At 40.6% G+C, this 17,649-nt stretch overlaps 1 protein-coding gene across 1 annotated transcript; it reads left to right on the top strand.

The window, feature by feature from the left end:
• Window positions 1-5,203: 5,203 nt before the first annotated feature.
• ESM1 (endothelial cell-specific molecule 1) lies at window positions 5,204-13,149 on the top strand. The gene is made up of 3 exons (XM_006889565.1): window positions 5,204-5,507; window positions 8,573-8,725; window positions 13,064-13,149. Exons 1-3 carry the CDS (start codon window positions 5,204-5,206, stop codon window positions 13,147-13,149), a joined length of 543 nt encoding a protein of 180 aa, XP_006889627.1.
• The last annotated feature ends 4,500 nt before the right edge of the window (window positions 13,150-17,649 follow it).

Genomic DNA, 17,649 nt, shown 5'->3' on the forward strand with positions numbered 1-17,649 from the left:
CTTAGTCTCCATAGAGACACTGTTGCTCCTGAGTACCTTTGAGAGGTCCCTAACAGCAGACTTTTCCATCGCGATACGCTTTCTGATTTCCTGACTGCTAGTGCCAAGAGTGTTGACTGTGGAGCCGAGCAAACTGAAGCTGTGAACACTCTCAATCTCTTCGTCATCCATCCTGATGCTGCCAATTGGTCTGAACCCTTCTAATAACGCATCCAAATAGGGATTACATTTAAAATATCTACATTCCAGCTTTTCTTTTTTAAAAATGGCTAGACCAAATGGGCTCATATTCTTGCATGGCACCAGCCAGGTTCTAAGTGATAGCTACTTCATTAGTGGTTGTTCTGGTGGCCTAGTGGTAAGGAGTTGCACTGTCAACCTGAAGGAATGCAGTTTGAATCCTCTAGCTGCTCCGAGGGAGAAAAATGGACAGTCTCCTCCCATGTGATTTAATGCCTCAGAAAACCTGCAGGAGAGACAGGTTTGAGTTGATTCCGACTCAATAGCACAAAACAACATGTGCCACTGTTAGAAATGACTCACAGTTTTCAGAGGCTGTAGATCACATGGGAAGAGATTGTCATTCTCCTGAGCAGTGTCTGGTGGATTTGAAACCCTTGTCTTTGGGTTAACAGCACAATTCCTTCCTATTTAGCCACCAGAGCACCTTTAGGGAAGGTATGTGCCATTCAGCGAGTGCGAATGGCCTCAGTAGCAAGGAGTTATGCTGCTAAGGCAGGCGGTTCAAATCCATCAGTCACTCTGACAGAGAAGATAGGGAATCACCTCCTGTGCTATTTACAGCCTCTGAAAACCAGCTAGCGGCTTAGCTATGAGTTGAATCTGACTTGATAACAATAACAGCTTTGTTATTTAAGTGGACAAACTGTTCCACTCCTATGCCTTACATCTGGTATGCCTCACTCACCTGGATCACCTATTTGGCAAATGTGTACATTTGATACTGCTGTACTTCGCGTAGTTTCTGGGGTTAGTTGTCTATGGGTTGGAGTCCTTGCTTGGCCAACTGAACTTGCACAAACTACTTTGTCTCTCTAGGCTTTGATTTTCTCATCTCTAACATGGAGATAAGACTGTCATGTTAACTTTCATTTTGAAGTTCACATGTAATAATTCTCATAAAGTATTTTGTATGGTGTATGGCATATATGTGAGACTGTAAAGGCTGCTATTCCAATTAATTTCAATTCCTCAGAGTGATGTTCTGGAAGTTTGGAACAAGAAAGCCTATTCTAGATTCTAAGTGTGAAGCAGGCTATTGGAACCATTGACCATGGAAACATGATTATCTTTTAATAGGTATTGTAGTGTGTGATCCACACAGCCGGACCAATGCACAATATTATGACAAACTGAGAAAATATCGAAGTCAAAGATTTCATACAGTGAACACTCAGGGAAGCGACAGAAAGGAAATCAAATTACTGTAATTGGGAAATCTGCCAAGGACCGCTAACCTCCTCCTATGTTTGTTAAAGTTGGACAATGAATAAGGAAGAAAAATTAATTGATGGCATGGATTTGTGGTGTTGATGAGCAATACTGACTATACCGTGGACTTCCAAAAGATAATAAGCAAATCTGTCTTGGAGGAAGTATAGCCTGAATGACCCTTAGAAGAGAAGATGGCAAGACTCATATACTCTGGGGATGCTACGAGGAAGGATCAATCCCTGGAGAAAGACATCGTGCTTGGTAAAGCAGAGGACCATCAACAGGATGGATTGACACACCAAAAAATGGCTTCAACAATAGGCTTAAGTATAGCAAAGATTGTGAGTATGGGTTAGGATTGGGTGGGCTTTACTTCTGTGGTACATGGTATTGATTTGAATTGGAGCTGACTTCGTGGCATCTAAGAGTAATCACAACAATAAAAATGTGACTCCGACATTGGGCTGATAACACGTCAAGCTCAATACCTGACAGCATGAAGATGTTGGGAAATGATTTCATCTTTTCCTGATTCACTCTCCTCACTTTTAAAGGGAGTATGAGAATAGTACTTACCTCACAAAGCTGTAAGGAGGCACAGTGAGTTAACACATAGAAAATGCTTGAAAGTGGTGCTTGGCACAAACCCTACACTCAGTTATTGTTAACCCCTAATGAGCTCTGGAAATAATGAAGAAGGAAATGTAGTTAGGAAGTATGGAGAGGTTATTTCTTAGGGAGGGACACCATGCTTGGAAAATTGGAGGGGACAGCAAACCAAGTGGATTGACACAGTGACTACAGCAATGGGCTTGAGTGTTTCAGAAATTGTGAGAATGGCACAGAATAGGGCAGGTTCACATTTGCTGTCTGTAGGGTCACTATGAGTTGTACTCAACCTACTATCAATGAGTTCTGGTTGCCTGGTAGTAAAAAGCTGTGCTGCAATCTCAAGGGTACATTGTTAGAATCCACCAGCTGCTCCATGAGAGAAGGATGGGCTATCTCCTCTGGTGCAATTTACTGCCTCTGAAGAAAACCTCCTGGAGGGTCACCTATGAGTCGGTTCTGATTCTACGACAGACAACAGTAACAACAACAAATGACAATAATACATCAGGGTTTTTTTCAGCCTCTAACTACACCTTTGGTGTGTGAAAGATGACAAATGCATTTTAAATTGTTTGTGAGCTGAAACTTTTGCCTTCATTTTCTGCATCATAGTAAATTCTATGCAGAAGAATGTGCCATTAAGGTGGGAGGAAGATTCATCAACCTTGCATTATACAGATGGTAAAACCTTGTTTGCTTAAAATGAGGAGGACTTAAAATGCTTACTGCAGAAGGTAAAATACTATGGGCTTCAATATAGATTGCATCTCAACATCAAGGAAACAAATATCCTCACTACTGAGCTGACAAACAGCATCATGATTGATGGAGAAAAGATTGAAATTGTTGATTTCATCTTGCTTGAAACCACAGTCAGTACCTGGGTAGTACAGTAGTCAGGAGACCAGGAAATGTATTGCATTGGGCAAGTATGCTGTCAAGGACCTTTCCAAATTACTGAGGAGAAATGATGTCAGTTTGAGAACTAAGGTGCACCTGATTAAGACTGTGATCTTTTCAGTCATTTACATCTGAGAGCTAAACAAGTAATAAGAAGGACTGAAAAGCAATTGATGCCTTTGAGCTATAGTGTTGGAGAAGAGTACAGAATTGACTGCCTAAAGAACAAACATGTTTTGGAAAAAGTGCAGTCAGATTGCTCCTTAGAGGCAAGGATGGTGAGGCTTTCTCTCATATACTTTGGGCATATAGCCAGGAGAGTCCACTCCTTGGAAAAGGACATCATGCGTGGAAAGCTGGAGGGTCAGTGAAAGAGAAGAAAACCCTCCATGAGGGCGTGTTGACACAGAAACTGCAGCAATGGGCTCAAGGGTGATGGTGAGGATGACACCAGATAGCACAGGGTTCAGATTTGTTGTTCATAGGCTCCCTGTGGGTAATAAAGGCTCGAATACACCTAACAGCACAAACAAAAACAGTACTCTGGTGGCACAGTTGTAAAGAGAGGTGCTGCTATCGTAAAGGTGACCAGTTTGAATCCAGCAGCAACTATAAAAGAGAAAAGATGGACAACCCTCTCCTGTGCAATTTAGAGCCTTGGAAACTTGCTTGGAAGGTAAGCTGTAAGTTCATTCTGACAAGACAGCAATGAGGGGAGTTTTGTTGAATTCTCTGCAGTCTGGATTCTGTCTTCCCAGCTTCTAAAATGGCCGTTGTGAAGATCACTCAAATCACATTCAACTGCCTTTGCCCCATCTTCTGGAAAAGTAGAGTTTTAAAAGTCAGCCAGTCTAGCCTGGGTAATTCCCCAAAGAGGAAGCTGACACTGGGTGAAATCTTTTGGCTTGCCATAGTTTATTTGTGATAGACTTAAAGTTTTCAGCTTTACTTGGTCGTTTATTTGCAAAATGACACTGATGGTCTCACTTCAGGATTTATATCTTTTTTGACAAGCAGTGAAAGGGACTTGGAAAACAACATGTGGTTGGGATAAGAACTCCCCTCTCCACAAACCTTGCTTATCAATGATATGGATTGGCTGATATGTCCTCCTCTGTCTTTCCAAGAAGTACTCAGGTCCTGGGAGCCCCCTGTTGTCTCTGAAGACCAGCAGGTTTCCTGGTGGGGAATGTTTTCCCTTCCCTGTGACTTGCCTCTCTGATTTCCCTGCTGGCTCTTTTGTTTCCTTGGGCTGGCTCCCTCCTTTGGTGATTTTCAGTGAGGGCTTTGATACCTGCCAAGAGGTGAGAGCAAGGGGTTGGATGATGGATGACCCTGCTTCCCAGGGAGTTTTGGGTCAGGAAAAATCCAGCTGATAAGTTTTTCCAGAATTGAATAACCCAGAAACCCAGTACCAGCAGGATCTTCCCTCTTTTGTGTTTTTTTTAGGTGTGAATTTTACAGGATGTTCTTAGCTGGGTTTGCACATCTTAGTTGGAACACAGTTACCTCCCTGATAGATCTAGATGAATGTGATAGGAATTGTGAATTGCTTTAGGAATAACATAAGGAGAGGTTTGGAGGAAGGAAGAGGGGATTTTAAAAAAAAATCCCTACCAAAATATTTTTTCTTCCAAGTTTTGAAAAGGCACAATATAACCCTTTCTTTGTCTAAATGATCTCATTGCTATTTATTGAAGGGAAATACCAAACGTCTAATTTTTTTTTTTAGAAAGGGCATTTCTTTGGTCCTGATGATTCATGGCTATATCATTTTCCTCCTGACTCCAGAGGCTCTGAGATAAAGCAACACCCCCAAGGAGCACCCGGGTGTCAGAACAATTCCAGTCCGGCAGGCAGGAGCTCCTGCAACCTTCTTGTTCTCTGTGCAGACGTCCTTGAGCCTTCCAGACGGAAGTGGACCGAGTTCTTCAGCCCTCATGCAAAACAACCATCTAAACATAACAGATGACATCAGCTTGGGCTTTTCAATTCCTGGATGGCAGCAGCGTGCTAATCCAGCCTTCATCCTGGATTTCATAAACTAAAACAAGAGAGCCTGGCAGGAGGACAGCGCTGCTGCTGGGTTGAGGAAATTGATGACGGGAAAGCAATGCGGGCAACCCAGTGTATAAAACTCCTAAACGTGTAGGCAGAGGTGCAGCGACCACTCTGGAAGCTGGACGGCCACTTCCCCCACTGCACCCCCAGGGAAGGAGACTGTCAGCGGGGAGTCATGAAGAACGTCTTGATGCTGCTGACGGCTCTCCTGGTCCCCGTGCACCTGGCCACGGCCTGGAGCAGCAAGTATGCGGTGGATTGTCCTGAACTCTGTGACAGTAACGCGTGTAAGAACAGCCTGCGCTGCAAGCGGACAGTGCTCGACGACTGTGGCTGCTGCCGCGTGTGCGCTGCAGGGCGGGGCGAAACCTGCTACCGCACAGTCTCCGGCATGGACGGCGTCAAGTGTGGCCCCGGGCTCAGGTGTCAGTTTTACAGTGAGGAGGATGATTTTGGTGACGAGTTTGGTATCTGCAAAGGTAAAGAGTGATCTCTTGCTTCTCTCTACCTCCAGAACCAGTGGATGACTTTTAGCTAGTTTGGGAGGTGACAGGTCTGCTCTCCAAAGAGGGGATAAATGCACAGGTGGTGTCAGAGGTTTCTAGCAACACCCACCAGTATGCAAGGGGGACACAGGATTGCATTTCAATCCTATTATTCAGGGGGTTTAACAGAAAATGTTGCAATGGAAGGTGGTTCTGCCTTTTTTTTTCCCCTGGAAACTAAAAATGTGACAGATGATCTGTTACAGAGAGCTGACGTGCCATCTCCTCTCCCAGGCCAGCGATAACAGAGGTCTCCACTTAGACAACCTCTGGAATGGCTTCTAGCCCCGGGCTTCAGTGATTCTTTGATCATGAAAGTGTCCACAGGGTGGAGGACATCGCTCAAGGTCAAAGATTTCTGATGGACACTAATGTACTTCATGGAATAGAGTGGGTTTACAGTATACAGTAAAATGATTCATGTTCTTGGAAAAAGGTACTCTGAAATATAAAGTAGACCTGCTTTATAAAGATTTGGGACGTCTAGGAAACACTAGTGATTAGAAGAATGTCAGAAATACAGTTAAATATAGATCAGTATTTGTAAAATTTATTTTAAAATTAGTTACTCGAGTTTATAATATTTAGAATGAAAATGGTGATTTAAAATACTCTACATATGGTACTCCTGAGCTGATTATTAAGCACTATATTAAAGATGCAACCCATACTATGAGACCCATTCATCAGTTTTACTATTGTAAAACGTATCCTTTACTATTGTAACATAAGTCTTTTTTTTTCCTGTCAAGTGGGAGTTGACTCATAGCTGACCCTCCAGCAGGTTTTCAGAGGCTGTAATCGCATAAGAGGAGAGATTGCCCCTTCTTTCTCCTATATTAAAAGGATCAGAATATTTAAAAATTGATACTTACATTTTATATTTCTAAGGCAATGATATGTGTTGATGACTGACAATCACCCATTATTAAGGCATAGTCATTGTTTCTCCTATCTTTAAGAAAAATAGTGTATAAATTGATCATCTTTTAATCCACAACGCATTGGAAAGGCTAAGAAAAATTTGAATGATTAAGAGAATTTTCATTTTTGGTTATAACCAATAAGAAACAGAATCCTAATGAAACATTTCCTTGAGTTAACATAGACAGATGTTTCTTTTGACTGACTAGGCTGTGTAGTTTCTGCAAATTGCAGAGCTTATCAGCCAAGAAAACAGTTCTTCACTTACCAAAATTAGAGAGGAAGTGGTTAACACAATCATAAATATGGTGTACCAAGAATATTCAGTGGATTGCTTTTTTCTCTTGGCATAAGAACACCCTTGTAAATGTATAATCACTGCAAGAAAAAACATAAGCTGTGAGGCATCTGTAGTCTTCCAACTTGATAGCCACTGAATGGTCAAGGTAGATGCTAATACGATCCATTTTAAAAGATTTCGCCATGAGTCTGGTTCTGAACTTTTTCTCCTCTGCTGGCAGGAATAAGCCTATGTAAGCCTCAGCGATTTGAGATGGAGATCTGACACTTTGCTGGAGGCAAACTCCCTTTTTCAGCTCTTTTACTGAACACCCACGTGGAAATTGTACACTTCAGCTGCACAGCCAGATGCTTTCTAAATAGTCAGATGTTTGGCATTGCACTGCCCAGATCACAGTCAACCAGCCAATGCACATTTATTGGGCACATGCTGTATGCCTGGCCCTGCTCATTATATCAGGGATGCAGTGAGAGGACAGCAGGAAATCTGACAGCAATTTTGCTTTCAGGATCCTGAACATCACTGCAGGCACAGTGAAAACCCAACAAGGATTAGTCTTCCCAGCAGGGAAAGAACATGTTTGAAAGCAGAGGCTTCTGCAATCTGAAGGATGCCGTAAAGACTAATCTTAGAACTCTTTAAAAGACATCTCCTTAGCATCACTCTTGATCAAACACCTGACATTTTGTCTCCTCACTCATATGTGATCATTTATTTACGTGTACGTTTTCATGCCAAGGGAAAACAAAACAAAACATCAATCCTGCCTGATGCTTGAAGACTGAAGAAACAGTATATATACAGAGATGCTGGTTAAGCCATTAAAGTCATGCACTTAACATAAAGGAGTGTGTCCTCTTTATCTTGGTACAGCATGCTTTAATCCAAGTGTAAAACCGTTGGAACTCTGAAAGTTTTTGGCATATGTATATAAATAGAGCTCTGGCTGCCTAATAGGTAAGGATTTGCACTGCCAACCCAAAGGTGGTTCAAATCCACTAGCTTCTCTATGGGAGAAAGATGGGTGATTGCCTCTCGTGGGATTTACAGTCTCTGAAAACACACTGGAGGGACAGTTATAAGTCTGTTCTGACTTGATGGCAATGAGAGCTTTTAATATAAATAGTTAACCCTACACAGTCTTATTCATTTAGTGGAGTGCATGTTAACTTGACAGAGTTTTACTAGTCAATCTTCCCCACAAGTGAGAAAGCTAGTGAAATTTCCTACAGAGCAGCTGGTGGCCTTGAACTGCCTGCCTTCTGGATTGCAGTGCAGCTTCTTGCTACTAGGCCACCAGAGCTCCCCTTTTTGAAAGATAAGGAACTTGAAAAGAATGAGATTGGCTCTAGAGGATTGGTACACTGGATAAGATTTTTAAGTTCTGGTTAGTTTGAAGACCCTCTGTATTTTAAATTCTTGGTTTTTTATATACAGTGCGGTAAAACATAGCCTCACATCCTTTAGGTTGTTTGAGAAGCCGATGCATCTGTCTGCTTAATCTCCCACCTTCACTGAGCTGGACAAGCTCATGGCCATTTAAGCAGAAACTGAATTACAACTGGGCCATGGGGACTAACGATGTATAACTGTCTTCAAACTTTGCAGCAAAACTCTTAAGCACAAGTGTCTTCAATTTTTAAGATTGAGGTTTTCAAGAATTGGGTTTTATTTGACGATCAAGATTTCAGAAGATTAGTTCAAATTCTGAGCCTTTAGGGTCTTAGGGCTTAGGCGTGTCAGCCCTCTCTTTTAACCCTTTTCTTGCCCTCAGATTGTCCCTATGGCACCTTCGGGATGGAATGTAAAGAGACCTGCAAATGCCAGTCAGGTATATGCGACAGAGCAACCGGCAAATGCCTCAAGTTTCGCTTCTTCCAGTATTCATTTGGCAGATCTTCCAGCAGGAGATTTGTTTCTCACACAGGTAAGAACTGTTTCCACTATAAACCCTGGTGCCATAGTTTCATTTCTAGTTTGAATGAGAATGGTTGTTAGCTCTCTATTTTGGCTCATGGAACCCTAATGTGACAGTGTAGAACTGCCGCATAGGCTTTTCAACAATGGTAATACTTACGGAAGCAAATTGCCAAGTCTTTCTCTCATGGAGTCAGTGGGTGGATGCAAACCACTAGCCTTTTGTTGAGCAGTCATTGCACCACCAGGACTTCTTGAGAGTAGAAAATGATGTTGGTTTAGGGGTTTTGTTGTTGGTTTGTTTTGGGTTTGTTTTTTTGTTTTCGTTTTCCACGCCTGGTTGTTGTGTTTAGTGGTTACTACCGTTTTCCAAAAAGATCCCATCAATAGTATTGAGGATAACTTTTCCTAGTTTTGGACTTAGGTTGAAAGTTCTCTGTGCTTTGAAGGATAAGAAAAATGTCTTATGTCTCCAGAACAAAAGAACGATGCATCAGGAGCTAGCTAGGCATTGGCGTTGCACCAACTCAGGTCAGAATCCTAAGGAGCTCTGGCGGCTTAGTGGTAAGGGATTGTGCTGCCAATTCAAAGAACCATGGTTCGAATCTACGGGCTGCTCTGTAGGAGAAAGATGGACAATATCCTCCCATGTAATTTACTGCCTCTGAAAATTCACTAGTGGATCAGCTATGAGTTAGTTCTGACTTGATGGTACACAACAACAAAATTCACCTACTTAATATGAAAAATAAGTATGGTTAGTTATTAAAAAACATGCAATTAAAAAGCAGCCAACTGAGATATGTAAAGTTCTTGAAATTCTTTTGTGGTCTGCTTTATATACTTAACAGACAAAGCTACTGCTTTCCCAAATTTAAATAAAAAAGAAAATACTCAGAAGAATTTATTGGATAAGGTTTAAGAGCTAAGAAAGAAAATATAAACATTATCCCTTTTATTATTATTAACCAGATAGAGACCCTTAAATGGAGTCATTCCAGGTGTACATTCTTGTGTCCAGGGTGGGAGACCGTCTCTGTGATTGAAATTTTAGAAATGAATGTAATTATGATGACACCCAGGTGTTTCTTGTTAGTCTGTGTGTACTTCTCTTACAGGTTCTTAAAAATGTGAGAAATACCTAGTACGAAAAATAGTGTTTTTGGTTATCTGGCTGAATAATTGGCCAGCACAGCAAAAAGCCGTCAAATTGAAAACAGCTTATTCAAAATGACACGTCTTCACAGAAATTGCTAGTATCAACAAACTACGTATTTTTCAGGTATACATGATTGATAATAGAAGAATCATTTCATGGAGGTATTTCCTCCTCAGAGTTGGCTGCACTTCAAAATAATTAAGAAATGAACTAGTTAGCAAATGTTCTCATTTTCCTAGTTTTACATCCTTCCTACAGATGGGTAGAACCGAGCAGATGACAACGAAAGAGAAATAATGTGTTAAAGTTTTGACTTATGCCCTGGTGGTGTAGTGTGTTAAGTGTTTGGAAAACCTGCTGATTTGAATCCACCAGCCAGCTCCATGGGAATGAGATGGCCAGCTCTCTCCTGTAAAGGTGTACGGCCTTGGAAAATTGATGAGGTTTGGGTTGGGGAATGTCTGTAAATGTGGATGTAAAAGGAAAACTTTTTTACCTATTAAGTGGATATCTTTGTGACTATTTGGCTGGGAAATGGGGACTTTAGAACCATTTTAAATCTTTATGATTTAGCCTTACAGTTATTGAAAAACCAAATAGAAAAACACTGGATCTCAGAAGTCGTGCAAATAGCTATAATAAAAGTGCAGTGACTTTTATATAATGTAACATTCACCAACCTAAAGTGAACAGTTTGGTGGCATTAAATACACTCAGTGGTGCACAACCACCACCTCTGTCTAATTCCAGGTCATTCTCATCACCCTAAAGTCAAACTCCACGGCTCCAGTCACTTCCCTTCTCTTCTTCTCCCAGCCTCCTGCAACTGCAAATCTGTTTCCTGAGACCTGGAGTGTTTTCGAATGACTAAATTACATCTAGTTATTGTTGTTTGTTGTTGATTGCCATCGACTAGAGCACGACTCATAGTGACCCTATGAACAAAAGACCTAAAGCCTTTCTATAACTGTTGTCATTTCTCAAAGTTCTTAGAGTTTCCAGAAGCATGTTGTTTAGGAAGTGGATGCCAGTACGTCTAGCACGGATTAGAAAATTATTGTCTTCTCAGTATAGCTAGGTGCTTCATACCCTGGCTGCTTCTCTTGCCTTATTTTGCTTTTTGAAGACCACAAGTCAAAAAGTACTTTGCAGGGATAGCTCACACATAGGCCAGTACTTATTTGAGAGTGAATTGACATTTTTCCCACCAAGAGAGGAAATGGAATCCAAGTGAATCTGTGTTGGTGTCTGACCTGAAATCTGTGGGGAGGCGTGTGTGTGCTTTCGCAATGATCCTCTGTGGTGGGCGTCTTCTCTGTGTCTCACTGTATCCCCTCTGCTACACTTGGCAAGTGATGTTTGTTCTTGGTCTGTCTCCAATGGGCTGCCTTACAGTATCTTTCTTCAAGTCTGTCACACTCTCACCTGCTTGCAGATTTTGCAAATATTGTTACTACCAAATGAGGTCTTAAGGGATCCCTGGTGGCCCAGAGGGCAATGAGTTGTGCTGTCAACCCAAAGGCAAGTGGTCTGACTCTGCTCGCTGCTCCACGAAGGAAAGATAGGCAGTCTCCTCCCATGAGATTTATTGTCTCTAAAAACTCACTGAAGGGTCAGCTATGAGTTGGTTCCCGCTCCACAGAAATGAGTGTGCGAGCTTTGGGAATAGATTTCTTTGTGGGAGTAAATTACATTGTAAGTGACACAAAGATATTGCCGTATATAGAAAATTTAGATATCAAGATCCTTATTAGAAATTTGTGCAAAAAAGAGCTGGGTGTCTCTCTCCTCTGACCAGAGATGTTTTCTTTCCATCAGCAGCACAAAGTGATACCACCTGTTTTGTTGTCAGGTTTTGAAGAGAGCGGGATTTGCTAGGCACCCGGGATTCTGTTCTCACTCAGGCATCACTCCATGATGCATCCTGGGGTTGGAGTGCTGTTTTTTGCAGGAAGGGACTTGGAAAGATCTTGGACCATAGGCTTCACCTGTGCACAGACCTGTTTGGGACCAGCCTTTGAGAAAAAGTTAAAAGGCTCCAAGCCTTTGTCCACGGGAAGGTGTACTGCAAGCCCAAAGGCTGAGTTTGAATCCACCACTGGCTGCATCTAAGAAAGATGGAAAATCTCTTCCTGTAAGATTTATCACCTTGGAAACCCAGGGGAGAGTCAGCTCTGACTTGGTTCCATCTCAACAGCAATGACAGAGAGGACTCCTTGAGGTTCTTTTCACACCTTTATTGTGTGGAGGGTTTTTTTTCCCCAACTTTCTGATTGTTGACTGAAAACATGTCTTGATCTAGTTTTCACTGGAAGGTTCTAAAATACCTCATGAATTTACGTGCATTTGTGCTAATCTTGTAGCACCTATTTCAGGACACACTGCTTAAGCAAGTATGCCTCACTATTCTTAGAAGCTGACCATTTTCCTTTAGAAGAAAAAGAGAAACTATGTAGCATAAACTTTATGTAGATTTAAGAGTCATCTTTAGAAATGTCCTGTCCTTTGTTCTGCCTTCTGCCCTTTGGAGCTACAACCAACTGTAAGCTAATCCTTTGCCTGTATCAGTTAGGGTAAAAACCTTAGGCAGAGATCTGTTCTTACGGCACTTGCTTTTCAAGAAATATTCACTGATTATCAACTACGTTCTAGACAGTATTTTAAGTGCTGGAAAGATAGAAATGAGCAAAATACGATCCCTGCCTTCATGGAGCTGTTAGTCTAGGATGGAGAGATAATAGTAATTCTCTAAAAAGTAATTTAGAAAAGATAAATACACAGATTGCTCCACGTGGTAGTGGATACTTGGAGAGAAATAATTCAAGGAAGTTCCATCTCAGACACAAGGTGGTGGCCTAGTGGGTAAGGAATTTCCCTGCCAACCCCCAGCAGGTGCTTCAAATCCACCTCTAGAGAAAGATGGGCATTCTTTTCCTGTGCAATTTATAACCTCTGAAAACCTAACGGAAGGTCAGCAATGAGGCAGTTCCAATTCAAAGGCAGTGAATTTGAATTCTCGGGTTTTTATTTAGATGGAGTGGTGGCAATCATTAGCATAAAATCTTTAATATAGTCAACTTAACATTTCCTTATGGTTTCTGTTGAAAAACAAAACCAAACAAGACAATACGTTTCTTGATCTTGGAGTTATTAAGGTTTGAACTTGACTTGTGTTCCCTCTAATTTCAGACCATGATGTGGCGTCTGGTGATGGAAATGCCGTGAGGGAAGAAATTTCCCGGCCTCCTGTAATGAAATGGTTAAACCCACGCTGACACTAGGAGGGAACGTCCAAGTGAAGGAGCTGCTTTGATTGTTCAACACACAGGCAAATTTTGGAGCTGTCTAGATTATAGGGTATGGACATGTGACTTTTGGAGACCAATTAAAATTCAGGGTGGGTCAAAAAAATTAGCAGGCTAATTTGCAAACTGTAAAACGCATATGAACATTTTTAGATGCTCATTTGTTAACTATCTCAATGCTGAACATATAGATTTGTTAAGTGTTTGTATAGTAACTCTAAAGATCTAAAAATGCCATTTAGATAATGCTGACGTAGAAGCACAGAGAATTCTAGCCACACCTGAAGGCTGCGGTGAGCAAGTGGGTTCTCTGACTGGGATTAATGTTGGGGTGGAGGATGGAGGAAGAGTTAGGGACAAGAGAAGGTGGGAGTGAGTGCAGCCCTGGGAGTGTAATGTTTAGGCTTGAGTATAAACCATTTCCTCCCCCCCCCCCCATCGTGGGAAAAGTCAAAACAAAACACTCAGAAAACCTCTGAAGAAATTAGAACATTTGGAACTTGCTGAAATTTGAGCAACAACCTTGAAGGAAGGCTCATTTCAAAGGACTGCTAACTCATCCTTGGGGCACATGTATCTGAGAGATAATTCTGTGGCAGAGGGAGAACTTCTTTTGAAAGTTCTTCCATCCTTGGTTTTAAAGGATGCAAACTCAGAGGTAGAGCTATGAAGTGTTTTGCTCACTCAGAGGAGATGTGAAGGAAAATATTTATATATTTTTATAAAAGAAAAAAATTTTTACTATGAGTCAACCTTCATACCAGTATTTATCGTCTTTAAGAGAAAATGAATATAATATTAATCTTGTTTAAAATGGTTAGGATAAAGATAGAACCCTATAAAGTTTTCATTATTAGTGGTGTTATAAACTTATTGTTAAAAATGACAATAATATTAGCAGTAATAATCACAAGAAAAACAGAAAAGTCCAGTCCTATGGATTTATAAGTTGTTAAAAATGAGTAACAGAGAGAATTTATTTAAATGTGAATATAGTGACTTAAGTGAGTTTTAAATTTAAAGTGGTAAAGAAACTTCTTAAGAGATGTATAACCAAGGAGTCAACTTTCAGTAGGAATGTGTCAACTTTAAGATATAGTATTTTATAATTTTTTTTCTTCTTTAAAATATAATAAAGAACACATTTAGGAAGTTCACCGCACAAATAAGATTGTAATAAATACCTTTAGGAAATAATTGCAGAAGTATTTTATTTGTAGTGAAGAAGTTATTTAAGAATTATTTCACTATTTACCTGTATTTTATTCTAGAAGTTTGTGGACAGAGTTGTGACTATGGGTATGGGAGCATCTTGGAATATTTGCTGAATAAATGGCTAAGTTTTGTTTTGAAAGGATGCGTTTATTACTGTTCAATAAAAAACCCCAAATAAGATAAAGTTGTTCTGAGTTGAGTCATCATTTCAAGTTATTTTAATGATTCATCCAGGTAGGTCTGAAATGCCTTTTATGCATATTAAAAGACAGCTTCTTTAACAAAAAAATTATGCCACAGACAAGGTATTTTCACCAAATTAAGCTCTATTTTACAAAAACCTCATATCCTTGGGGAGCTCTGGTGGCCTAGTGGCAAGAAGGTGCACTGCAATCCCAGAGGTACATGGTTCAAATCCACCAGATGCTCTGTTGGAAAAGGAGAGGCAATCTCCCCCTGTACCTGTCAGATCTGATTTGTCGGTACACACACGAAAAAGAATAAAATTGAAAAAAATTTAAAAAACAAAAACAAAAAAACTCATATCCTTACCAGGCAAAAAAAAGAAACATTGCCTGATCCTGTGCCACCTTATATTAACTGGCCCCTCCTGACAACAGGCTCAAAATATGTTAGATGAAGTCTCACCATCTCAGCATCTTAGGAGCGCTCAGCAAGATGAATTGGCACCTTGGGCACGGCAAAGACGGCATGGACGGCACACTATCGACCAGGCTTTCATGATTATATACAAGGACTCTGTTGGAGGCAACTCGACAGCACCTGCCAACAATAGGTCTTGGGTGGCTGTGTCACACGGCGTCAAGACACTAAACTTAGAACACTTTTGACTCTATTTCCATTGCTTTGTTGTCTTTTCCTGGATTTTAACTTGTTTGACGGTAAAAAATTTCCGATTAAACTGTTCTACATTCTGGGAGGAAACAAAAACAATGAAATGTTACTTAGTAGTTAGCTATTGAAGTTTGGTGGCCTAAGTGTAAAGAGTTACACAGCCAACCCGAAGACACATGATTCAAATTCACCAGCAGCTCTGAGAGAGAAACAAGAGCAATCTTCTCCTCTGTGATTTTCCACTGCTGAAAATTCAGTGGAGGGTCAATTCCATTTGCTTCCAATTCAAAGACATATACCAACAATTGACTGAAAATCACCGATTTAAAAATGTCAGCCCATTTTTACTCATCAGCTCATTTATATTCTCACTTATAAATATCATTCATATTTTGCTTTTCGCTACTGCTTAAGGCTTTGAAGCGAGCTTGCACTTTGCCCTTAGAAAACACAAAGACACGGCAATTCTTTTAGTGACTATAGAGGAATGGACCCATCCAACCTTGTCGCTTGACAGCATCGTACCCAGAGCGTTTCATGCTTACTCATGCTTATGAGGAATTACAGAAATCTTTCACATGCAGTAATAAAATCCAAGATAGAGAAATATGTGGACATAAGTAAAAGCATTCAGTTTATTTTTTAGAAGAATAGAGACTAGAACTAGTTTGTAACTGATCAAAGCTTATAAACTAACAGATAAAAAGTTCTGTTACTATCAGATATTGTTATGTGCTGTGCTGTCCAATCACCTACGACTCATAGCAACCCTATGCACAACAGCTCAGAACCCTGCTCTATCCTGAGCCAACCTTATTGTCTCTGACACACCTACTCCCATTACCCCAATCACTGAGTCAGTCCATCTCATCCAGGCTCTTTCTCTCTTGCACTGTCCCTCCACCCTCCCAAGCATGATGTCCTTCTCTAAGGACTGGCCTCTCCTGGCTACTTGCCCAAAGTGTGTCAGACAGAGCTTCAAAAGAAGCAGCCTGGTTTCACCTTCTGCAGGATTGACCTGATTGTTCTCTTAACAGTCCATGGTATAGTGCATCTATCTCAGAGCTCCAGAGCTAGCTGATTTATGTCTGTGTGTAGAAATGCTTTGAGGCAGAAGGAGAGCTCGGAGTCCTGCTTATTTGTCGTTGTTCAGTCCTGTGTGTACGGTGAAATTATTTATCCTTTCAAGGCCAGGAAGCTCTCAGGCATATGTGCTACTGGATTAAGATTACCCCAGATCACAAAACATGTCCACATATTGGGGGTGGCAAGAGTTTTGGTTTTTTATGTGTGTTTTTCCCTTAAATGACTAAAAAAATGTTCATACTTTACTTGCCTATCTGCAGAGAATAGAGAATTTAGCATATCACAAATTTCAATCCCAAACATATTCAATAAAACTACTCCTAAAAAAAGAAAAAAAAATACCAAGCCAGTCCATGGTATACTCAATACTCTTCAGAACCACAACTCAAAGGTATCGATTCTTCTTCTGTCATCCTTAGTCATAGTCCAGCTCTGATGCAAAGCAAATAATTATGAAGACCATAGCCTGGATCAAGTGTGCCTTAGTCTCTACAGTAATTTTGTTACTCTTCAGTACTCTGGAGAGGTCCCTGACAGGATATTTTCCCATTGCAATTCGTCTTTTGGTTTCCTGGCTGCTGGTGCCAAGAGTGTTGATTATGGAGCCAAGCAAGCTCTCAATCTCTTCACCATATATCATGATGGTGCCAATTGTTCCAGCAGTGAGAATCTCTGTTTTGTTGATATTGAACTTCAATTCATATTAAAGGCTGCAGTCCTTGACTTTCTCCAGCAAATGCCCCAGGTCTTCCTTAGTTTCAGCAAGCAAGGTTGTGTTATCTGCATAAGGCAAGTTGTTGATGAGTAGTCCTCCAATCTTGATGCTACATTTCTCTTCATAGAACCCAGACTCCCAGACTATCTGTTCTGCATATAAATTGAAAAGGTATGAAGATGTTTCTCCCTGATTTTAAACCATGCAGTATTTCCTTGATCTGTTAGTACTCTTATTAAATAAAAAGGACCTATTATTTAGTAATGGACCTTCCTTGTATGCATATGCATAATATCACTCACAACACTGTGTTTCAGGATAAAACCTGAAATGTACTTTTGACTATGAGTGCAATATGATTTTTCTTCTGTTTTTCATTCTCAGCATAGTATGCCATATGATTATCTGATGGTCTGATTCAAAGTGGAAAAAGATAGTCCATCTTATCTCACTAATGCCTAGAATGTTGATGTTCATGCATTTCATTCCATTTTTTACAACTTCTAATTTGTCAACACTCAAGCTATGTAGATTTAATGTTCTAATTATTGTCTATCTGTGTTTCATTGATTATGCAAAGGCATTTGACTGTGTGGGTC

The sequence above is a fragment of the Elephantulus edwardii genome, unplaced genomic scaffold (genome assembly GCF_000299155.1).
Source record: "Elephantulus edwardii isolate Elephantulus edwardi_28Jun2011 unplaced genomic scaffold, EleEdw1.0 scaffold00079, whole genome shotgun sequence".
NCBI lineage: Eukaryota > Metazoa > Chordata > Mammalia > Macroscelidea > Macroscelididae > Elephantulus > Elephantulus edwardii.

Coding starts and splice junctions, on each gene's coding strand:
- ESM1 (XM_006889565.1), top strand. CDS start 5,204: ATGAAGAACGTCTTGATGCTGCTGACGGCTCTCCTGGTCCCCGTGCAC. Junction 5,508..8,572: donor CGAGTTTGGTATCTGCAAAG/GTAAAGAGTGAT, acceptor TCTTGCCCTCAG/ATTGTCCCTATGGCACCTTC. Junction 8,726..13,063: donor GAGATTTGTTTCTCACACAG/GTAAGAACTGTT, acceptor CTCTAATTTCAG/ACCATGATGTGGCGTCTGGT.